The following is a 25,578-nucleotide window of genomic DNA, read 5'->3' on the forward strand; positions in this document are numbered from 1 at the left end:
TAAACATACATGAGATCCAATTGTGGTTTTAAATTAACATCATGTCCATCCAAGAATACAGGTATAATTCATAACTTTACATTTTGTCATACTTGTTCTTATTTTATGATAAACGTAAACTGAATAGTCAGTGACCCTTTGACAAACATATTTTATCTGTAAACGTATGTAATGTTCATTTTATACAAAAAGTGGGGCAGTCGTTTTCATAGTTCAGGGAGTTTAATATTGTCATCCTTAACATTTTTCATTATCAATTATTTCTCAATCGTGAGAGTTGTATATAACTAATTTAGCACAGCTTCACAATAAAAGAATGAGAATAAATCGCTTTTAAAGAAAGATATGCTACAATACATTGCAAAGTAACAACGTTAAGAAGAGAAACGAATACAGTTTTGAACAAAAGAAGGTTGAACAGCTAAATAGATTAGCACTGACTTTGCCATTACAAAAATGGATAGAAATAATGAAAAATATTTAGAAATATTGGTAGAGTAGATGATTTTGAATAATAATCATTAAATTTTATAGAATCAAACTACAACAATATATGTTGCAAATTCCAAACATCATTATATTAATCTATGCTCAGTTGTAGTTATTTGCAACATAACTCCAATTATATAGTTAAAATATTAAAAAAAAATATATATGCAAGATTTAGTTTTCAAAGCAAAGTTTGCTCATATTTATGTCTTACATATTATTTACTCTTGATGGACCGCTTACATGTGACTTAAATAACAAAAGTAACTCATTTAAAATTAGGAAAAAGTCATTTTAACACGTTTAACTTAATAGGTTCATTGGTGGTTTCCTTCCTATAAAACATGTCAACAGTGTGTCCCTTAAAGTGTTCATTCTCCCTTTATTTCACGAATCAAGTAGACAGTATTACAGCCTAAATCACTGTTGTGGACTCAGTTTGATTGAACCCGTTCATGAATGTCAGTGATTAATGTTAACTAGTAAAATATATTGTAGCAGTCAACTCATAAACAAGAATATACTTATAATTATAAATCACCCAAAGCCGATACGGCGGTAATTATGAAACCTTAGTGTACAGAAAGTCTCTTATTTTTCAGTATCAGTACTGGATACAAAGATAACGAAATAGTAGAAAAAAACTAAATGATAGCGAATAAAAGATCAAATATTCAAATTAACAATTGATATACTGATATTGTTGACTAATTATCATTCCATTTTATTATCCCCCGCCGAAAAGGCGGCGGGGGATATAGAAATAGTCTCCGTCCGTCCGACCTTCCGTCCTTCCGTCCGACATTTTTGTCCGGAGCATATCTCTAAAAGTATTTGAGTAATCAACTTGAAACTTCATAGGTGGATAGACCTCATTAAGGAGGAGTGCAGTGCACAAGAATGATAACTCTACCCTGCATAATTTTTGAGTTATTGCCCTTTGTTATTTTTCAAAATTGATTTTTGTCCAGAGCATAACTCCAAAAGCCTATGAGATATCAACATGAAACTTCATAGGTGCATAGATCTCACTCAGGAGGTGTGCAGTGCACAAGAATGATAACTATACCTTTCATAATGTTAAAGTTATTGCCCTTTATTATTTTTCATACTTAATTTTTCACCCGAGTGGAGCATAACTCAAAAAGTGTTTGACATATCAACATGAAATGTCATAGGTGGATAGATCTTATTGAGGAGGAATGTTGTGCACAAGAATGATAACTCTTACCTATACATTTTTTGAGTTATTGCCCTTTGTTTTTTTTCATGCTATTTTGTCCAGAGCTTATCTCAAAAAGTATTTGAGGTATCAACTTGAAACTTCATAGGTGGATGGATCTCATTGAGGAGGAGTGCAGTGCACAAGAATGATAACTCTACCCTGCTAATTTTTGAGTTATTGCCCTTTGTTATTTTTCAAAATTAATTTTTGTCCAGAGCATAACTCAAAAAGCCTTTGAGATATCAAAATAAAACTTCATAGGTGCATAGATCTCACTCAGGAGGTGTGCAGTGCACAAGAATGATAACTCTACCTTTCATAATTTTAGAGTTATTGCCCTTTGTTATTTTTCATACCTAATTTTTCACCCGAGTGGAGCATAACTCAAAAGTGTTTGAGATGTCAACATTAAATGTCATAGGTGAATAGATTTTATTGAGGAGAAATGCTGTGCACAAGAATGATAACTCTTCCCTGTACACTTGTTGAGTAATTGCCCTTTGTTCTTTTTCATACTATTTTGTCCGGAGCTTATCTCAAAAAGTATTTGAGGTATCAACTTGAAACTTCATAGGTGGATGGATCTCACTGAGGAAGAGTGCAGTGCACAAGAATGATAACTCTACCCTGCATTATTGTTTAGTTATTGCCCTTATTTTATTTTTCAAAATTAATTTTGTCCAGAGCATAACTCAAAAGGCCTTCGAGATATCATTATGAAACTTCATAGGTGCATAGATCTAACTCAGGAGGTGTGCAGTGCACAAGAATGATAACTCTACCTTTTATAATTTTTGAGTAATTGCCCTTTGTTATTTTTCATACTTAATTTTTCAATTCAATTTTTTTCTCAAAAAGTATTTGAGGTATCAACTTGAAACTTCATAGGTGGATAGATTTTACTGAGGAGGGATGCAGCACACAAGAATGATAACCTACCCTGCATTATTTTTCAGTTATTGCCCTTTGTTATTTTCAGCCATCAGTATTCACATTGGTTTCAAATCTGTAATCACTATAGCCATCATTTTTTATTACCAAAAGACCTCTTAAAATGGAATTATTCTGCTGTACTACATATACATTCTTTCAATGAGCAAACACATTCGGCGGGGGATGGCCATGTTGACATGGCTCTTGTTGGTCCCTTATTCACATGTACGGCATAATATTAAAATATGTTGTTATACAAATCTTAATATTATGGTTGTACTGTCAAATGCTGGTAAGAACGTACAGTTCCCGGTCCTCCGTACATATAAGAATAGTAAACTCCCGTGTTAACAAATGTTATAACTCACACTCTTTATCACTGAGTACTATATTCAAACCCCACTAACCAAACGGTATGTTGAGAAATCTAAATGAATCAATGTTATATTATAAACAATAGCAAAACCTTGACTTTTAGGGAAGTTAATTAATTAGTAAAAAGATTTTTAATAAGTTGTTTGGTCTGATTTCAACGCGGAGTACATAGCCATTTGTACATCGCCAAAGTACTTTCGTTATAGCGGACTAATATTATACTTGTTACTGTCTTCGTTGGTGTTACAAGAAGTCATTTTACAATTTGCCGATGCTGTGCATTGATAATACAAATGTAAACACAATCTAATGAAATCCAACGTTTTCAACAGCAATATCATTAAAGATGTAGAACTTTACATTGCGTTCGAGGAATTCATGGCAGCAGTCAAATATATCACAAAACAAGATAATCAATAAGTAGAAGTCCTTTACCTTATTTTACAATAACATAGGCTTTTGTGCAACTATTCATAATGTGGGTACATTGTTACTAAAACAATCCAATGAAAGTAACGTTAAAGTATATACAGTACTATGATACAAGAAGGCCATGATTTTTGATGTGTTTTGTCTACTTAATATTCCTTTTGCGAATATCCGATATGATCCAAAGCAAGGGGCGTTGGCGTCAACCCCGACAATATCCAACACTAAAGGATCCTCCTGATCTGATAAAGTGAGATCTGTAGATTCATTGCACATACAATAGTCTAACTTTGAATTCCAGAGTGTTCTCTGTTTTTTGGGGGCTTATACGGATGACTTACCCCACTAAAACCCAAAAACAAACAATTTTTCAATTTAAACCCCACTGGCCTTGTTTTAAATCTGGGACAAAAAATGAAAGTGCCCCATGTTATTAAATTTAAATTTTGTTAAAGGTGGAAATTCCCAAAGGAATGTGAGGTAAAGGGAAAGAAAAAAATTAAGACTGATTGATTTAATTTGTTATGAAAGACTTACCAGTTTTACTTCTGTGTAGTAAAAAAATCGATGTTTTTTATTTTTCATTTCGATTGATTTTTGTTGTGCACAGCTTAATGTGGTGATTGTTTTAATTTTTTGTTCCAGTGTTCAAACTTGTCCGTTCCAAAATACCAAGGTCTTCAACCCTTTCACCACCAAATGCTGTAATGAAATAAGATAAATATAAGTCAATAATAGCTTTTTATTGTAATGAAAAAAATGCACTCATATTAGCTGCTTTTTTAATTCATTTGATAATGCATCTTTGATTTTGCGGTTTTGGTTGAAATACATTTCTAAATAAATTACCTAGTTTCGGAACAAAAACCTTTATTTATACTATGTCACTATTCATTCATGCTACATTTTCCATTTTGGATATTGTTTAATCACCATTTTTATGCCCCCGCCATGTAATGGCAGGGGCATATAGTGTTACCCTGTTCCGTCCTTCCGTCATTCCGTCATTCCGTCCTTCCGTCATTCTGTCATTCCGTCATTCTGTCATTCCGTCATCATCAGTTTCCGTTCATTATCTTAGTAACGGTCATGCTATATACTTAACTCAAAATTTGACTAAATTGGATATGTCATTTTGAGAAATACAGGTCAAGTTCGAATTTGGTCATGGTTCAATGATTTTTGGCAGAGTTTATGCCCCTTTTACTTTGAAAATAATATGAAATTTTCAAAGTTTCCGTTCATTATCTTCCCAACGGTACAACACATTCAATTCAAATTTGACATATGGATATGTCATGAGAAAATACAGGTCAAGTTCGAATTTGGTCATGGTTCAATGATTTTTGGCAGAGTTATGCCCCTTGTACTTTGAAAATAATATGAAATTTTCAGTTTCCGTTCATTATCTCCCCAACGGTACAACACATTCAACTCAAATTTGACATATGGATATGTCAAAGTCAAGTTGGAATTTGGTTATGGTTCGATGATTTTTTGGCAGAGTTATGTCTCTTTCACTTTGAAAATAATACAGATACATCTTAGGAATAAGCAGTTTAAGTGTGAATTTGGTCGTGGTTCAATGATTTTGGACAAACTTATCTCTCTTGAATATTGGACAAATTTTGAACTTTCAGTTTCAGCACTCATACTTTTATGGAAATGTATGTAGCCATTATTTTGGCTACAAATATGAAATATGCTATTTTCAAAAGGTTAAGACTGAATAATTTCAGTGTCTTGAACATTGTATGAAAATGGTTTGTGTTAACATTGAAAAGTTTTAAGGGCTTTGAACTTAAATTAAAACAATAATTTGTGCAAACAAATTTGGAACTAAATATTATAACATCTGAAATTTTGGCTGCATGCGGGGGCATCCGTGGCATGATGACACATTTCTAGTTTTTATTTTGAAATTCATTAATGTATCTACGCATGCAATTCTTTGTAACATCACTTTTATTTGTTCTTGTGTGATTATATATGAACTGTTTCAAACGAAACTGCAATATTACCTACATATTTGAAAGCAAATTTTAGACCGTTGTGTGTTTAATGATTAACAGAAAATAAAAGAACATACATTTTATAATACAGTTATCCTCCGTTCTTGCAAACAACATCAGCATTGCAGCAGCAGCCATCGAATGTGTTATACTTCAAAATAAAATCGTTATATCCCTTAATTTGATTTAGTACAATCATCTAATGGGCAATGAATAAAATTAATGTTAAGAAAAAAAGATACCGCTCATAAAGTAATTAATAATTGCGAAAAAAATCAAATTACTTTCAACATGAAACTCTAAATGGAATGTTCAAAACATAACTTATCGTGTCACATTAGCGGGTTTTTAGTAAAAAAAAAGCTGCAAAATGTGCAGTAAAAACTGCATACCGGTGATTTTGGTAAAATACTTCTTAGCGCCGGCTGTAGTTACTTAAAAATAGACAATTTAAAAATTTGTATACTTGTGATTAAAACTGAATAGCTTACCTACTATCATACATACAAGTCTTTGTTGAAACACTGGTATTGACTGCTAAGTAGAATGTTTTATTGGTTCTTTCAATAACAGAATACGCTTTGTAAAATGCCTCTTCTAATGCGTCTACTACCTTTTGATTCGGTGTCCATTGACTGTCACGTCTTTCACTATGTCCTGAAATTATTTAATTTAGCTGGGTTTTTTTTTTTTATTGTAATTAATTGGTAAATTTTAAAAGCGTGCTATTTTTCCCTTTATTAAGAATATTGCAATATCGTCCCTGTGTTATTTCTATTTCAATGATGCTTAGTTTTGCATTATAAGTATCATACTTCATTTCCATTTAACTATCTTTTTTATTGACTTTATCTAATGTTGGATAGTCTATACCAAAACATTTTATATCTGTACTGTTTTGTTAATGGCGTATAAAAGTTTGTGTTCGTCATTTAATATCTAGCAAGTGTTATTGTATTGTTATGCAATAAAAGGAATATGCTGCTGATTTATTGATTATTAAATACTACATGCAAAAAAATAAATGTGTTAAATTGAAACAATTACTAGTAACTTTATGTTTCATTACTGTTCATTATTAATATCAATGTCAAAGTTAAGTTCCAACGTGTTAACATGAAAGTCTCAATTTGTTCGAGGCGTTCCCTTAACAGGATGATGTAACAGTATTAACTTGAAACATTTAAAATAAAATTTGAATGTGTTTCTGATTCTATAGTTGTTTATTTGTAAAACATAATCAAATGTACATGAAAAAATATTTTAGATTTATTGTCATGCACATGTTTTGGTTGTGTTAATTATTACTGCCAAAAATGAATACGTTAGTATATATTTCTCAGATTTTGCATAACTCTTTCTAAAAACACAAAAAATAAATGTTTGCCATAAAACTCTTTTAAAGATTATTTGAAAAAATAAAACCTGTTTTGTAGGCTTGTCCATGCAGTTAAGCAATTTCAGCGGATGAAGGTAGTTTTTTTGTAAGATTCCCATTCCCATGGATGTTCATCCTCCATTTCTCATCAACAGATAATTGGTCCTCCATGAAAGTCCTGACTGCTATTATGGGGTCGCAATGGAATGTTGTATAGTTCTTATCTTATCAAGTACCTTTGTGGGAGACAATTTTTTTATAAAACATTTGAATTGAAATCAAAACACATTGTACCTCATTATTTTGACAATAATGCAATGTTTGTATTTTAATATTGCAACTGAAATAATCATACCTTTGTTATACAAGTGTTATATGAAGATTTAAACCATATTAATATTTGATTCTTCCTTATTCTATCTAGGGTTGTTCTTTGTTACAATTTGTTGGAACCTGTTACATAGGCACTCTGTTTCGGTATCTCAATACATATTAGTTATAAAAATGGTTTATGTTCTATACGACATTGAAAAAAAGCTGCACACAATACCCTACATAAAATACACTTAATGTTATATTAAGCATTGAAATAAAATATTCGAAATAAAACAGGATAGGTAAGGAATACCATCTCAGTTTACCATTTGTTCATCTTCGCTATTTCTGTAAGTAGTCATACTTTGTCATTCGGCTAAGATTTTCCGAACTAAAAGCCTCTTTATAGGCATATTGAGGAAGGAGACTATGCCATACATCTCTGTTTTTAATGTGCGTTTGGTTGCAGTGCTCCCATGCAAGTTTATGCTCTCTAATCATATGGCAGAGTTGTTGAACATTTTGACACCGAGAGGCATCATCATAAACTTTTATCAAATCGCGTATATTTGTCAGCTTAGCTTTTTCTTCATTTGAGGCTTCGGAAAAGATTTGCCTAAACTCTGTCATAGATTTCTGGTACCCTTTGATAATGTAGCTAAAATATGAATGTAAGCACAATATTTATATAAAATCTGGTTTTAAATAAATGATAGATATACAAATAAATATTATACACATAATGTCCCCGAGGATTTAGTTTTGTCTCTTTACTTGTGTAGGTTATCAAGATAAGGCGACCCTTTTCAGATTATCTGTCTCTGCTAACTTGAAAGGAAATAATCAATGTTGAGCGCCTATATTTATCATATACTTAAATATTCACGTTTCTTCAGGTAAACTATTTACATCAAAGAAAATCGATCATCTATCCGAAACATTTTGGAAACTTAAGCTCAGTGCGAGATTTTTGTATTTGTTTTAATCCTTTGCAGTTCCATATGATAGACATGAGAAAGTACGATTGTGAACATGTATACAGGATTTAGTTCCATGCACCGACGTAACGTTACGTCTTTAGAGGTACAAACAGAAGAAAGGCCGTTATGCTTTAATGTATGAAAAAAACATTAAGCTATTTTACTATTTCAAAGAAGCAGAATTAAGTTTAAATGTTTTGTGTTGTTTGTACCTGAATATGAACTTCATAACATTATCATCCGTTTTTGCATGGCACAACCTAATGACATCTTTATGTTTCCATTTGTAGCCTTTACCGTATTTTCTTATAAGGCGAGTTAGTATTTCAGGATTCTGCTCAAACTTTGTATACCAGGATTGTATTGCTCGCTTATGTGCCCTTCCCCATCCGGTGGTTCCTTTCAGACAAAAACAATACATTCAAAAATAATAATCATGTATTTCGCTACACATGCTAAAAAGATATCATAATAGCTTACTACTTTCCCTTATTGGATACAGAAAGTAAGACACTAACAAACATAAAATAGGTAATAGTAACTGTTGAATCTGAATTAAATCATCTGGTTTTGTTTGTTTTGGGTTTTACGTCACACCGACACAGTATAGGTCATTCGGCGACGTTCCAGCTTCACTGGTGGAGGAAGACCTCATGTGCCCTTCCGTGCATTATTTCAGGCACGAACGGGCACCTGAGTAGAACCACCGACGTTCCGTAAGCTAGCTGGATAGCTTCCTCACATGAAAGACTCCAAAGTCCCTGTCGGGATTCGAACCACAGCGGTGAGGGGCAAGTGGTTTGAAGTCAACGACCTTAACCACTCGGCCACGGACGCCCCAAATCATCTGGTAGAATCATTATAATCATGCAGTGCTTGTGGATTTTTATCTAAAATAAAGTTTCTGTTCCAACTGCTAAATTGAAATAATAATTAAAAAAAACAACATTATTTGCAATTTGACATACTATCCTATCGTTCATGCTTTGAATAAAGAAATAATAGCATACGAACCGGCTTCTCTTTCTTCTGTAGTGTCTGACGGTTCCTCGCTGCTCACTTCCTCGCAGTAGTTAATAAACATAAAAAGATGTGTTGGTATTCGACAGACATCAGACAGTGCTGCATATGCTGCACGTTTAGTACTCGTGTCGTTTGACCTCGCACAAACGGCGAATGCGAACAAGAGAGCATCTTGACGTACATTTCGCCTACTTTTGCTGATATCCTTGATTGTTTTGACAACTTCCGCCCCGTTATTTTCTCGTATCAGTCTGAAAACGTTACAACACGATATATTTAATTAAACTCGGCTAACATAAGCAAAATTTATATATAAAACATTTTTGCAGTGAATAGGGAAATTTTGCTTTAAATTTTGATATGTTCAAAGCAATAAAAAAGCAATATAAGACAAACGTTTTTCATTTCTTGTCTTTTCACAACAGAGCACCCATTTATAAAGAATATACATGTTTTATATATTCTAGTAATTTTGTTTAGAGATTTTCATTATATGAGTAAAGCGGTGATTATACTCGTGACATCTATATGAACGAAACTGTTCTATATTATCTGCCGAAACTGACTAACCTAAACACGTTTTTCAATCCTGAAACATATATAAAAATAATAAGTCTTATCAAACTCTTCTGTTTGTGGCATATTATTAAAGAAACAAAAGCATTCATACCTTTTAATCGTGTTTTTGTTTTCAATTTCTAGCTCCTTTTTCATAGCGTAACATGTGCGATCAGACCCAATGATAAGAAATCTGCGTAAACGCTTTTTGTCATCAAGTTTGTATACAAAACCTCCAACATTGTTCGGAATCTGAAAACAAGTTACAATACAGTTACAATACAGTATTAAATACGTATGATCAAATGATTAGGCTAAACTTTTTGCTCCACTCGGTATCAAACCAAAAGGTTTTATTAAACAATCTATTGAACCATCATCAGTATTACCCATATGAGCTATAAAAGTATATAAGCCGCGCCATGACAAAACCAACATAGTGCGTTTGCGACCAGCATGGATCCAGACCAGCCTGCGCATCCATGCAGTCTGATCAGGATCCTTGCTGTTCGCTTACAAAGCCTTTAACAAGTAGAGAAACTGATATCGAACTACATGAATCATGATCAAACTGCGCGGATGCGCAGACTGGTCTGGATCCATGCTGGTGGCAAACGCACTATGTTGGTTTTGTCGTGACACGGCTCAATTATAAAGTTATATATCTGATGCAAAAGTTATTGTTTGAATTTTAAAAACGTATACTTCCAAAATGCTTGTATGAAATAAATATGGTAATTTATTTCCTTAAAAGCGAATGGCGCATGCACAAAATCATCGCTAAATGGATAAAAACCCTACTTAAAATAGCAAAATAATTATTTTGTTCCGGGACATTTTATTCTGTTTACGTACATTATTCATGTGTATTTAGTAAGAGAGACATTCTATGTTACAACTTTTTCAGGAATTAGTCATATAATCATGGAACCAATATAATCTTACTGTTGATAAATTTTATTTAAATATTTCATGAGATATAGATTGATACCCTTTAAGATCGCGTTTTTTCTTCGCTATTAAAAGTAGTATTGACCCAAACCTAAAACTGTATTATATAATAATTTTATTCACATAACAAAGAAAAATGTTCATCGACCGGGATATTTATGTATAATATAGAGCTTATTTAGTATGTAAGAAACACGCAGAGTAAGTATGGGATTTAAACCAAGTTTAGGAACAACAACCAGAAGCCATAAGTTTTGCTTTCATCCCATTATACAAATATGGAAGGGGGAGATCCATCAACAGCAATTAAATCAAAACTTAAAAGTGAAACTTGTAAACTCTGTTTGTTTGAATCTGTTCATGAGTGATAATAGAAAGTACAACATGCCTCCGACCCCAAGCACCGGCTTGATGAGGTCCTTGTTAAGCAAAGACCTAATTATAATGTTTTTCTTATATGTAATATTATATATTTTCTAATTACCTAATTTAGTTATTTTTATAGAACATAAAGCATAGCTTGAATAATAACTGATATAAAACAATCATATGCAAACATGGTCTATATCCTGACACTAAATCGAAAGTTTATCTTGTTACCTTTCCCGTTGTATCAGTATCCAATAGATCATTGGTACCGAACGCTTCATTAAGATATCATTTTTGATAAAAAAAAAACAAGAATAAAGATCAACAAGGCAAAGGCAACGCTCACAGGACGCAGCCCCCCCCCCCCCACTCCCGACACATCCAAGTAGGGCACCCAGAAGCACAAAAAAACATGGAGTAGACATAAGGGTGAATCAGTTAAACATGTAATGTGAAATAATATAAATTAAAACGGGCCCATATGGGAATTAAAGTGATAATGGCTGCAAAGGTGAGAGGGGGGAAGGGAGAAGGTTTGGAAATCACCTGTATGTCATTGTTTACAAATTTAACTTTAAATCTAAATCTTTCCACATGTATGCCGCATGTCTGACTTTATATCAAGCAATTCTAGTCTTTAAACGTTTACTACGCACCAATTGTTGACTTCATGTTGTGATAAAAGGTAAAAAGCAACCAGATATGCGTTTATGATACATGGGTATGATCTCTCTTTTTTCACACCTTCCCTCATTTTTTTTTCTCTTTTTTTTTACCTAAAACTTTTCTACTCTATTTTCATTTAGGAAAGACTTAAAAAACAAATACTTTCTCCATCATTTTTTTATTAATTTGACTTTTCTCCTCCTTACCTTATATGAAAAATTTTAAAAAATTCTATGACATAAGTAAAAATTAAGCTAGAGATAACATTCACTAAAAACAAATTATGATTTGATTTGATATTATTATGTAACTTTGTGAAATGAATGTATATGAAATTTATGTACATGTATGTCATAAAGGTATAATAAATTTAAAAAAAAAGAAACCAGATAGGAAAATAAATCAAAATCTACAATTAATAGGGAATATGACAAAATTATAAAATAACAGTAAGAGAACTCGCGCATGTGAAATAATTATATAAATCTATAACTGCATAGCTCACGACAAAACAATCTCGTAGCTTAAATATGAGGATCTGTATTTAAAAACTAATTTTTGGTTCTGATTTGATTTTAAATATATTGTAGACATTAAATATAGTTAAATTCGTTTTTAATCTGGATTGCTGTTCGGATAAAAGGTGAATTAATAGCAATTATTTCATGTTGAAAAAATCCATTTCAACGCTGAAGCCACTAACTGGAAAAGGAGCCCTAAAGTCCTAATAAAATGTTTATATCTCATCACCAGACTATTTAAACTTATAATTATGTGTAACAATGTCCTTATAAGGCGTTTAAAACTGCAAATAAGGAGTTAATTTTCTTCATAGAACATAAAGATTTCTCAATCAAACCGAGCCTGCAACATTTTCAATTTTGCTGCGTTGAGCTTTCTTTAGGGATTCTTATTTCACTCTTTTTTTACCAGGACGCTTTGCAATATTGCCACCGTCCGTAGTCTGAACAGGGGGAAAAAAGAGTATAATTGGTATCGAAATCGAAAAGTACAAATTAAAACACTCATTAAGTCTTGTAATGTTGTCAGTTTACCTTTGATTATTCATGTATAGGTCAGCATTAGTGAAATAAAAACTTTGTGGCGCGAATAAATGCAGACTTTACCATCACTAACCATTGGCTGAAATTTTTTACATAGCGCAGTATTATACACAAAATTAATGGATAGTCATTGTATGAAAAGATATTGCTGATTAAACCAATTCAATATATCAGAGTTAGAAAACAAGAGCGATCAGTAATCACATGTGTCGCCTCATGATGGCCAATTTCATGTTTGGACAAATTTTGTGACAGACGGACAGTGCACAACTAGACTTGGTACTGATCATTCCTGTAAAGTTTGGATAAAATTGCACCAGCAGTTTATGAGGAGTAGTCCGGACAAGCTTTTGCGTATCTGGCAACACACAGAAAAAAACACCTTTTTATCAAAGGGCCATAACTCGGCCAAAAATCATTCAACCGGAAAACCCGTGCAATATGCGCAAGGACTTGAGCTACAGATCAATCCTGTAAAGTTTCATTGAAATTGCATTAGTGGTATAAGAGAAGTAGTCCGGACAAACTTTAAAAATAAAAATTATTAAAGGGCCATAACTCAAACAAAAATCATTGAACCGGAAAATGCTGACAATATGCACAACTAGACTTGGTACTGATCATTCCTGAAAGTTTGGATGAAATTGCACCAGTAGTTTATGAGGAGTAGTCCGGACAAGTTTTGTGACGGACGGACGGACAGACGGACAGACAGACAGACAGACAGACGACGGAGAAGTGGTCCCTATATGTCGCCACTACTCCGTAGAGGCGACACAAAAATGGGACAAAATCATTAGACAATATACACTTTCAACCACCAATGATGTTCATTAAAAAAAGACGTACACATTGTTTGATGTTTCTGTTTCAGCACTACCTTGCAATTTAGATAAACATACTATGATCATTTTTCTTTCTAAAGATAATTAAATCTGTTAATTTCTTGATTTATTTTTACAGTTTCCAAATTCATACTCATTTGGTATATACATAAACGTTTGCATCTTCAGTTCTGATAGTATAGTCATAGTGAATTAGTATTGTGTATGGAAGTCACAATACAACTTTGTTTACATTTTGCTACATTTACAACACATAACTGCACATTCAGCGCTACATTTTTAAGCTGTAAAACATCTAACTAACATACACCTAATATGTTATTTAAACAATATTAAACACACGCTGTCATTTCTAAAAATGTTTGTCCGAGGCAAAATGTGCCTCGAAAGATCATGTAACTTAAATTTTTATGGTTTTATATCATAAATATGATGCTCAAATGAAGATTCATCAATATTGTAAGTTCAAAAAAGCATTAATTGTAAAGATATTACCAAATTTACATTTTATGTAAATAATAGGAGGTAATTAGAAATTTATTTTTGATAAAGTTTCAGTAAGAAATGAATGCATATATTTTAATGATTACTTATAATGCGAATAAACATATAATTTAACATATTCTTTCATGTTTGGAAATTGTTTCAGAAGAATAATTATAATTATACATATATAAAGTTTCTCTTAAGTGTTGTTACATCCTAAATTACAACATACAGGATATTTAAACATGTTTTGACACGGATTCGAAAACGAAAGTAGATTTTTGTGAAATGGTAATGTAGGTCAGTAAATATTGCAAATTTATTGATGTTTGAAAAAATAAACCAAATATTTTACCTTTTTTATATTTTCATGATAATTTGATCAAATATTTAAAGATGGAAATAAAACTAGAAAATTTAGTTTAAGTCTATTTTCGATTTTATATACTCATTTAAAGTTTACACACCTGTGGATTACTCCTCGATTCAAACAATCTCTCATTCTGAGGCACCACGTTTCCCTCTTGAATTCCAGCCATTATAATCCTAAGATGCTTTATAAATCAAAATTTAATTTTCATTTGTAAATCGATAGCTGTTTTAAACACAATCGGAACGTCCTCGGCTATCGGATTGAAAGTCGTTCTACATGTAAACAGAACCATAGTGTAATGTAAAACGAATGTATATATTTAACATACAAAGGAACATTAGGTGTTTCGGTACAATTATGGTTTAAAATATGTCTAACAACACTTTTTAATAAAAAATGCCCACTGATGTACAATTTTAAACAAATCCGACTTTACAGTCAACTGGTTTGCATTTTGTACTTTCGGTTTCTATATAAATAATTACTGTATTGTTTACTTTTTTATATATGAATTCACTTATTTTATGGGGACGTTTACTTGATATATTGGAAATAAACTTGTCAACAACTCCCAGCATTAAAATACTTTTTGTTTACATGTTTAGTTTTTTAGCGTAGGTTACACCGAAATAACCGTATCCGTTCTGTATTCATACTACTGTGTCGGAAAGGGCCGAAAAGTTGCGATTGTTTAAATCATCATTATCGACTACTAAAATATGCGGGCCGCTTGAAAAAATATAGGCAAGGTAATTTGTTCTGTCCGTGTAAATTTTGGCTTTGTAACTTCGTATTAAAATCCTGAATTTGTAATTGTGCCTGTTAAAACTTAGCGTCTTCCTTGTAACGCTCTGAAATAGCGGAATATTAATTTAAATTTGTTTTAATTTGGAAGTTGCTCGTGCACATTCGTCATTTTGCTCAAGAACATCATTTTGTCACATGAAAGCTATTTAGAAACTTACATGCACTTGAGATACAATGTCCATCTGAATACAGAAAAAAAACTGCCGATCATTTAAAATTATTTCACTAATACTCGTACATGACATTTAAACTTTATAGTGACAATTCTTTAAGTTTTATCTTTAATTTTTGTTATTAAGGTTAACAATCATATATAGGAAACAACACACATTTGATTGATATTGGAAAACGTCAAACGCATCATTATTTTGTCTATGTTAAATAATCACAAAACGCTAAATTTATCATGTTTGTGTGTATAAATAATCACAAAACGCTAAATTTATTATGTTTGTGTGTATGTCAAAAATAGATTGAAATCGTTTACGATTACTACTTTATGTTTACTTAATATGTGTATTAAATTCATTATTGAAATGCGATTGTTTAATTCATCATGAAACTTTGTATGTTAAAAAAGTATTATATGTGTGTTAAATGCATCATGAAAATGTATATTTTAAAATCAAAATTATCATTTTGAGTGCCAACGTGTACATTAATTCTATCACATAATTGTGTACGTGAAATTTATCATAACAATCTGTATGTTTTTAAATGTGTTTCATAAATTCATTATGATAATATGTACATGTATGTTCAATTCATCTTCAACTAAACAGCCAATTTAATATAAATGATCAGCGGGTCAGAATAAGCCGGTTTAAATTTCCCAGCAGTGCTTATGCTGCTGATCGTTACAAGGCGGCGCCCCCCCCCCCCTGTGTTCCTAAGATGCATGTCTTGGTTATTGTAACGTTCAATTGTGTTGACACTTTTGTGTCACCTCTTGTTTTTCTCGTCCATGGTAATTATCTCCCCTTTCCCTGAATTGTTTTCAATTTACCCCCACCGCCCTTGTCCTTTTGTAGGTATTTTAATTGATTTTCATTAATCAGTTTTCATCTTTGCTTACACAGTAGGTTTCTATGATTTTGCCCGTATACTCTGTCCTGTTTGACGTCCTTTGTTGGGGTCATTGAATGCCGTGCTTCCTTGTTGATCTTGTTTTTCATATTTTATAGTTAACAAAGAAAAAACAAATATGTACACGATGTAAAGTATTTATTTACACAATCAATGCAACACATTACAATTTATATTTTTCTTATGTACAAGACAATTAGCTAAAGCATATATTTACAAATTATTATGCTATTATATTTATGGCAAAATGTTCTTCAAAAAAGTATTTACATATAAATAAAGTAATTAAACTTTTTTTCATACAGTCGAGGACTTTTATACAAAACATATATACAAATGTATATGGTATGCAACATCAACAAAACAAAACATCAAAAATATAGTTATTTAACAACAAATGATACTGTTAGGTTAAGTTAATCTAACGTGGAACTACTTTTAATTAATGTACATCTATTTATAATATTTTTTTACTTTTTTTATAGAAAAACCTGATCTTAGAATAAGCTGTAATACCCAGTATTTATTTATCGAGTTATGCAACTTTGATTTAATAACCACCAATTCTTGAAACGGTTTGAAATCAGAATAGTCATAAACATTTTCTACAGTAAAAGATTCATCGAGTGATCTTGAATAAGTAGACTTATCAAGATCTATAAACTTCAAGGTAATTTATTGGCATCCCCATTTTAACACACGTGACAAGTTCAAGTTTAAGATATTAACAGCATTAACTTACAGCATACGTATTTTCAAACATTTCTTCAGTATAGAGTGTATCGTAATACTACAAAAAGTATATTGTTCCTCATTTTCATTGCATTTCATTTTTCTTTTTCATACTTCTTCCAATGAACTTATTTACATATCGCTCCTTCTTAAGTAAAGTTTTTTTATATGCCGCAAAATGAACACATGGTCAAATTCTAATCTATTTGACTTAAAATGTGATTCATTTAACAATCATTTAAAAATATATGTATAATGTGCAGTTCTTTATATTCTGTCCAATGCAAATTCTGAAAGAAGTCTTGGTGCAGCAGAGTCAAAGCCTACTACGTCAATCATGTTCTGATCGTCTTGGTCGGCAATAGTGAACTCTGTGGCACACATTCCAACAACAACCAGCTTGGCATTCCGTCTCTCGGAGTACTTCCTGTACTGTCTGATAGCTTCACATGGATGTATTCGGCCGAACCTATAAATTTGATTTTTTTTAATTCAGGTAAAATATTGCAAACGAATCAAGCAAAATATAACAAAATAGATGTCTATTTTGTTAAGGAATGTAAGGTTGGATCTTTCATGCATTATTTAAGTTTAATTTCCAGGAAATTAACAATAATGTTGACGATTACAATTATCATGGGACTATAAAAATCATTCATAATAAAGTTACTGTAATATATGTCAAGAGGTAAATTATTTGTCCCATCTGAATAACAAAAAGATATTAAACTGAATCATTGATAGATGACTTTTTAATTCTTTATTGTCAATATTTCGACTTATTTACTTATCTTCGATATCAAATATTATAGTAGATTTAAGTCAAATACCATGTTTCGTTGTCTGTGTAAATCACAAAGACATCAATGTCTTTAATTTTATTTTCCATGGCATCGAGCATTGGTTTCGCACAATCTGTTGACCCCATAGGTATAACATTCATTTTCTTCTCAACTTCTGCAAGGCTATCTGTTGGCTTTATGCCAATATTTCTCATATCATAGCTGAAGCCTTTAAAACGAATCATAGTAATATAAATACATACTTTCAAAACGTTACAAAATAATTATACATTAAATCAAAACGTTTTCTTCCTTTCATTTGGTATAAATGCTATAGTCTATAAATTTACAGTGCATGAAGAAATTTAGGTATTGCAATGTTGAAGCAATAAGTAGATACATGCTTTCACTTACGTGTGGTTTCTTTTTAATAAAATATGTTGTGTTAATAGAATATTTATGTTCTATAAGTATTATTACTGATTTTTCACGTACTATATTCTTTCAAACTCGTAAATATATTTATAGGAAATTTAGCATTAATCTTGCTTTTTGAAGAATAAACTATATCAATAATAAAATGATTTCTACTTTTCGAGATTTATTTCGGTGTGCTTTTATCATTGACTGATGTTCCTGACGAATGTATTCGATATTTTATCATCAAATCTAACTCTATCTTTAAATGGAGCCAGACATTCTAAGATTATTATGTGACATATGTCTTATGCTACATTATTATATTATCACCCACGTCAATTATATCGCTTTTCATCATGGTAGCTACGACTGGAATTAAACATTTTGTTTGTTGATATAAATAGTAGCGTACAAGTTCCCCAAACTTCATATTTTACAATGATCTCATAGACAATTCTTACACATATGAAACATGGAAACATATTGAATTAAATTATCTAAATACTTTACCTTTAATGATACAATTCTGTTCTGTCCTGGCCGTGACCATCATCATGGCCGCTGCAGCTGTTGCGCACGTCATATTCCTGATAAAACAACGAATAAATGAAAAGGACAGAAATAAACTCTACCGATGTCAAAATAAAAACTGTCCTATTTAGGACGTTTTCTATAGTTTCTTCATGTTTTATGCTATCCAAAGACCAAAGAATTAACTAGCGAAATAGTAAAGTCAAATCACATATTTAGATAAGTATTGGTAAAAGATTATAATTTTGACATACTCAATTCCTAAAACTCCTTGTGACATAGATCCACTAACGTCTACACCAAGGTAAAATTTCTTGCCCGTGGGCTCGACACCTTCAAAGGCCTGATAAAAGGCTGTATCCAATGCCATGATTATGTTCTTGTTTGGAATCCACTGGAGACTTCCTTTGTCACCTTTCCCTAAATAGCCAATAACATGTGAGGAGTCATGGGTGCGTAAATAAAACAACAATAAGTGTCAAATGTAAAGAGGCAAAAATCGTCATTGCGTTGAAATAATGCTTGATCATAGTATGTCATAAGGTAACAAAGCCTCTGAATCAATTAAAAATAACATCTCATATAGCTTTCAAAACACGCGACTAGAAGATTTGCCTGTTTGTTTGTTTCATTTTTCGCCTTTTTCAAACAGTATTTCAGTCATATAGGCGGGTAGTTACCTAACTATCGTTCCTGGAGGCGACTAGAAGAATATTAGTTTTCCGTGTACTAAGTGTGTAATACACGTTTATTTGTAAAATTGGGTAATGGAAGAAAAACAATTGCGTTTTATACTGCTTGTGTTATATCTAGCAAAAGTGTACATAATAAGTTATAACAAAATAAAAATTTACCTGCTTTGTAGGTTATTATTGCCAATAATATTTTGAACGGATGCAACAAGTTTTTCCTTTTAGCTTTCACTCTGCTCTGATCCCCTTTGGCCTCAGAATCATCGGTGTCTATCTTAATTTCTGTGCGAGCAACGCTTTCATCCAAAGTACCTATTGAAAGAATCTTTTCTAGGATCTGAAATATTTAAAACATAAATGTTATAGCACAAATTTCTATAACTGTATTATATTTATGCCCATTGTGATATATCCTTTTTGTCCTATATACTTGTTAATGTGTCTTGTTATGAAAGTAAATCCCATTAGATCAATTTTATTCTAAATAAATATTAACAGCCAATGACTATTGTTACAATTTGACAAAACAGTTTTAATATATCTAAAGGTTTAGTGTACAACATATCTTAACTGCTAAAAAACTTTAAAATAATTACAAGTTTTTCGCTGTCACTTTTATCAGTAAACAGTCCATAACTCGTCATTCTTCCAAGATTCCGTACGGCTGCTTCTATCGGCATATGAGGCAATAAAGTCATCCAGACTTCTTTACTCTTCAACAAGGCGGAATTACACTGTTCCCATGTGAGCTCGTATTCCCGGACCAAAGAACAAAGTTCCTGCTCGTCTGAACAGTTGGATGCTTTTTCAAAAGCTGTGAATAGTTTGTCAAGTCTGTCAAGTTGTGAGATAGTATCATTGTCCGTGTCCATTGCATTGTCAATATACATTTCACGCGCCTTTTCCAATCCTCTGACAATGAATCTATAATGCAGATAAATAGAACAATACAGTAGTCTTATAAATCTGGTACTATTATCCGATCAAAATCGTTTCACAAATCATATCACCATTCCTTTACAATTTTCATATGAATGTGCACAACAAGTTTTGCATGATTTTAGAAATTGTCAGCGCAATTGTTCAAATCTCAATGTTTCTGCATCAATATTTTAATCTTGTTGTTTTTTACCTCTTCTACTTCTTTTAATGTGTTAACCTTGATTGAATATTAACTTTTGTAACAAATGAACTGCAAATATGCGCTTAACTATTTTGACATTATCACATAATGAAATAATCTAATACCATCTGTCAGAAATCAACAAGCATAGAACTACATGTACCTTAAAATAAAGCCAACTGATCTGTCTCGAGTACTTGTGTGTGCTAGCCTTAACAAATCTTTATGAGTCCAACCTTCCCGATTTTTAAACTTTGAGACCAAACGAGCCAGTTTTTCGGGCTGATTCACAAAGTCTGTGTACCATTTACTGATACCTCGCTTATGTGCTCTGCCCCATCCTGATCCCACAAAGACTGAAATGAAAAAACAAAATTCTAGAATTTATATCAAATCCAATATTTAGTTAAATATCAGAATTATATACAAAAATGTAAAGCTTGTAAGGCATTAAATGTTTTATTATTTCAATATTGAATTATCACGCCCTTTTTTGCCATTGGCAACTATTTTCCCTATTTAGATAGCCGTAATATGTGAGTAGAAAAACAACTTTGACATGTTCAGTACCATACCTGCATCCTGTATATCATTCTTGCTTTCTTGTTCACAGAATTTGACAAACATGAACAAGTGTGTTGGTATTCGGCACACTTCGGATATTACGGCGTATGCGGCTCTTTTTGTGTCCTTATCGTTACATCTTGCACATATCGAGTATGCAAGTAACACAGAATTCTGCTTTACGTTACGTCTGTTTACACTGACCTCTTTTATCTCATTAACGGCTTGTAGACCTTTACCAGCGCTTATAAGTCTGCAGAAAACAATAACAGTGTAATAAAATTGCATTTAACTTATACCTGAAATTCATTCACCGAGACATCAATGTAAGCATGTGTAATACCCATTGAACAAAAGTTTTTGAAAAAAGAGAACATTGCAATTAAGAAATTAATAAAATGTACATTACGAGACCTCAGACGGTTTCCGTGGCTTATTTCAGGCATAAGTGGGCATACTTAAATACTAGATGCGCCGACGTTCTAATAATGTAGATGGAAAACTTCCTTGCATATACACATAATATAATATATATAATGGAAAATTCTTTGTTTAATCGGGTTCAAACATTTCAAAAAGCAATGTCACAAAACATTTTAACGAAGTTTGCATCATAGTGGCTTTTAAAAAAAAAATTTAATTTTTGAAATCCGTAAGATAGGTAAGAAATATTTCAACATACAATGAACAATAGACTTTCACTTAAATTAAAGTGAATTATTATAAATCTCACTGACATATAGTTTACTACTGATTGATCAGTATTCATTAGCAATATTGATTATGCATAAAATCATTCAGGTAGATACTAGAATTAGACAAATCAAACATTCAATATTAATTATGCATACATTTTGGAGGATAGAGGATAGATTTTTCAGGTATATTTGAACTCATTTTAAAAATTTCGTAAAGTATATGTAGCATAGGTGACTATATGAGTATATATAATACCTGTCGAGGCAACTGATGTTTTCCCGTGTTAGTGTTTGTTCTTTCGCGTAATAACTCCCGCCTTCAGTTCCCATAATGAGAAACCTTTGTAAGCGTTTTAAGTCGTCGAGCTTGTGTACGTAACCGTCTTCATTGTTGAGCACCTATTAATGAATTAATACAATTAATTATCTGTATTAAAAGAAGAGCAGGCAAATTTTACTATTACCATTACGTATTTTTCAGCAACTATGGAAACCTAATCTAACTGTGCATAACGTTACAATATACCTTATTCAAATGTCATGAAAACTTGATAATCTAACTTAAAACATTCAGTTGTTAGTAAGGCGGAATATTTCTGCCACCAGATAACTTGGTAACTAACTAGTTAATTAAGAGGTTAACTAGTTACGTAACTAGTGAACGTAACTAATTAACCTCTTAATTAACTAGTTTGTTATGTGGTTAACTAGTTACGTAACTAGTTATTTTTTTCAATTAACAAAAGATCATAACGGGAAATAAATGCATGTTAGTGCCTACAACTGCCATTCTTTTATTGTTTTACCAGCTAAATATTAAGAGGTTACCTAGTTACGTAACTAGTTAACCTCTTAATTAACTAGTTAGTTATATGGATAACTGTTGGCAGAAATATGCCACCATATGTTAGGAACGTTTAGTCGCGTTCTGTTCATCATTATTTTACAAAACGACCTTAACTTAAACAGTGTTTTGTGGACTAAATCTTTTCATATTGTTATCATAATTAAAGTTAAAAGGGTTGACAGAAAACCTTACGCTTTGCCGTATTAATTTGAGTTGCTCTTTACGGAAGCGTATCAGGGCCTACAGTTGGTGAGACGTTTTGCGCTAAGTCGACTTATTTTTATTCGCATTCATAAGATGTTTTTGCTTTTCTCGATAAAATTTAATGACAAAGTTCATAAGCTTTTGGGCATTGCAACTGAATTTTCTCGATATGCTTGAAGCTTTTGTCTCTTCGACAAAAATCCTGTCGAAACTTCTTGATTTCACAATTTTTATAAAATATTTAGTAAGACGCAAAGACGTTACTCGCATTGATAAATAGCTCACGTAATTCAACAAAGTCTTTTTGCAATGATTAAAAACTTCTACGTATTACGTATTAATCATAACGTCTTCATGGAATGTTTAACGTATTGCGTATTAAGTATAACGTCTTCATGGATTGTTTTTGGTCAAAACGAGAAAAAACAAGTTGACATGACATGAAACTTTAAGATAAGTGGAGGCCCTGATAAGCTTCCTTAACCAATTGGACATATTGTAAACATCTCTTGATACGACACTTTTTCAAGACAATTTGATAGCGAATTTGAAATGATTTATCATTTAATTTACATAATAATAATTAAATGAATAAAATAAATCTTATTTACTAATAGATGATCTTATATTATACAGTTTTGATGAAACTTTAATTAATTAATTAATTAATTTATTTATTTATTTATTTATTATTTATTTATTTATTTATTTATTTTTTATTTATTACTTATTTATTTTTTTATTTATTATTTATTTTTTTTTTTAATTTATCTATGTACTATTCCTTAATTCATTATTATTCTATAATGCTAATATCCTGGTTTACTGAGGATTTCGGTTAAGTGGAGATCCGGTGTTTTGGGTTTTTATTGTAAATTCATAAAACCAAATGTATAAAATCTATAAATTTAGATTTTAAATAATTTGTTGATCTGTTTCTTTTTTATTTGATCTTTATTTTTCTATTTTTTTTTTTTTTTTTTTTTTTTTTTTTTTTTTTTTTTAAATAAAGATTAACAATGCTTCATATATGGTACACTTAAGTTCAGTTCATCTGTAGCAAATTTCAAAATGAATTCTATAGACGCATTGCGAATTCTATGTTTTACAACGATTGTTATATAACAGTATTGGAAGGTTCATTTTAAAACATTTACATTTACATCTGTGTCATTCTCAGAACTATCGAATTATCGACAACTCTGAAAGGTGACTTTTTTTTTTTTAGAAATAATTGAAAAATAATGAAAAAAAATCGATTCCATGTTATTACAACACACTTTCATTACAATGGAATAACAGGCATACAGACAATATTTACGTTACCATCCTTTTCATGTAACATTTGTGTTTAATTAGGTTAAATTTACAACATTTTTAGTGACATTAGACTGATTTGGTATCAACTAAGATTTTTTTTATTGTAAAAAATGAATTGTTTCACATTTAAGTGTACCTGCAATTGAAATTTCCAATATACCAAAAAAAAATTTCGTGTTTGATTTTTTTAATCAAAACAAATGTTTGAAGTGTAAACTGAATGAGGAAACAAATGAATTTCTCTTTCGAAATTAAAAAAAAATATGTATAAGTTTTGGTTGACGAATTTAGTGTAGCCTGTATCTCCTGTTTGACATTCGATTATTATATTTATTATTATAATTATTATTATTATTATTATTATTTTAATTCATTGCATGTATAATATATATATATATGAATGCAATGCATCCATTATTATTTGAAAAATTAAATTAAGATATTCATACACATATTTTTATGGTCAGACTATTGAATGCCTCGCTCGTATTATTTATATTTTTGCCATTCCGCGATATATGGCTATAAATGTTAGCCAGCTATCTGGAAAGTTTTATATAACTAAAGAATATTTAATTTAAAATTGCAACCCTGCATCAGACTTGGAAGGCAAAACATTCCATGCTTATAACAGAATATATAATTTTTTCATACCTGTTTATCCCCTCCTTTTAAAGATTCGAACAATTTTTGTTTTTGAGAAACAACTTCTCCTGGCTGTAGCCCAGACATAATCAAAAACCTTTTGGACGGACCTTCTGTTTGCACAGATAGTCTAAGGAATGTACAAACTTGTTGTTCGCTTAACCTTTATATACTTTCCAAATTGGTTTCCCATGTTGTTGCCGCATTCTTCACACGTATTTACATTTATATAATTATATTTATAGAACTTTTCTAAAAACCTGCGTATATTATAAATGCGAAGTGGGAAAGCTATTTTTAGAAACAATTGGGATTTTTTTCTTAGGTTTCCATCTCCTTTCATCATATTGCCCGCCGAATATTCATTTTCATTTTAAACATTTGTGCACATTATCTCAATTATGGTATTCAATAATTTAACAAAATAAACAGTCAGTATCAGTTTCATTCATTCATCAATAGTATTTAAATTCTTTAACTGGAATAAATATTATATTTGGAAACACTTGGGTTTACCCTGTTGTATTTATAACTATGTGTATCTATAATTAGACTTTTAAGATCTCACTTAAACAATTATATAAAATCTTAGTTTTGAAAAACTCTATATAGGTTACTATTTGTTAGTCAGTATCAAAAAAAATTACATCTGTTTA

At 31.2% G+C, this 25,578-nt stretch overlaps 2 protein-coding genes across 2 annotated transcripts; both read right to left on the minus strand.

The window, feature by feature from the left end:
* Positions 1-4,079: 4,079 nt before the first annotated feature.
* On the minus strand, positions 4,080-15,018 carry LOC132720015 (RNA-binding protein RO60-like). The gene is made up of 8 exons (XM_060703991.1): positions 14,566-15,018; positions 9,830-9,969; positions 9,151-9,410; positions 8,349-8,535; positions 7,549-7,814; positions 5,955-6,120; positions 5,541-5,614; positions 4,080-4,153 (listed from the first exon to the last, which is right to left on the minus strand). Exons 1-8 carry the CDS (start codon positions 14,635-14,637, stop codon positions 4,080-4,082), a joined length of 1,239 nt encoding a protein of 412 aa, XP_060559974.1. The 5' UTR covers positions 14,638-15,018.
* A 1,470-nt stretch (positions 15,019-16,488) lies between these two features.
* LOC132720021 (RNA-binding protein RO60-like) lies at positions 16,489-25,091 on the minus strand. The gene is made up of 10 exons (XM_060703996.1): positions 24,932-25,091; positions 22,163-22,305; positions 21,220-21,461; positions 20,808-21,000; positions 20,118-20,445; positions 19,684-19,858; positions 19,084-19,249; positions 18,809-18,885; positions 17,927-18,107; positions 16,489-17,565 (listed from the first exon to the last, which is right to left on the minus strand). Exons 1-10 carry the CDS (start codon positions 25,007-25,009, stop codon positions 17,364-17,366), a joined length of 1,785 nt encoding a protein of 594 aa, XP_060559979.1. The 5' UTR covers positions 25,010-25,091; the 3' UTR covers positions 16,489-17,363.
* Positions 25,092-25,578: the final 487 nt, after the last annotated feature.

This window comes from Ruditapes philippinarum, unplaced genomic scaffold (genome assembly GCF_026571515.1).
Source record: "Ruditapes philippinarum isolate M1 unplaced genomic scaffold, ASM2657151v2 ctg8401_1_1_1_1, whole genome shotgun sequence".
Lineage (NCBI taxonomy): Eukaryota > Metazoa > Mollusca > Bivalvia > Venerida > Veneridae > Ruditapes > Ruditapes philippinarum.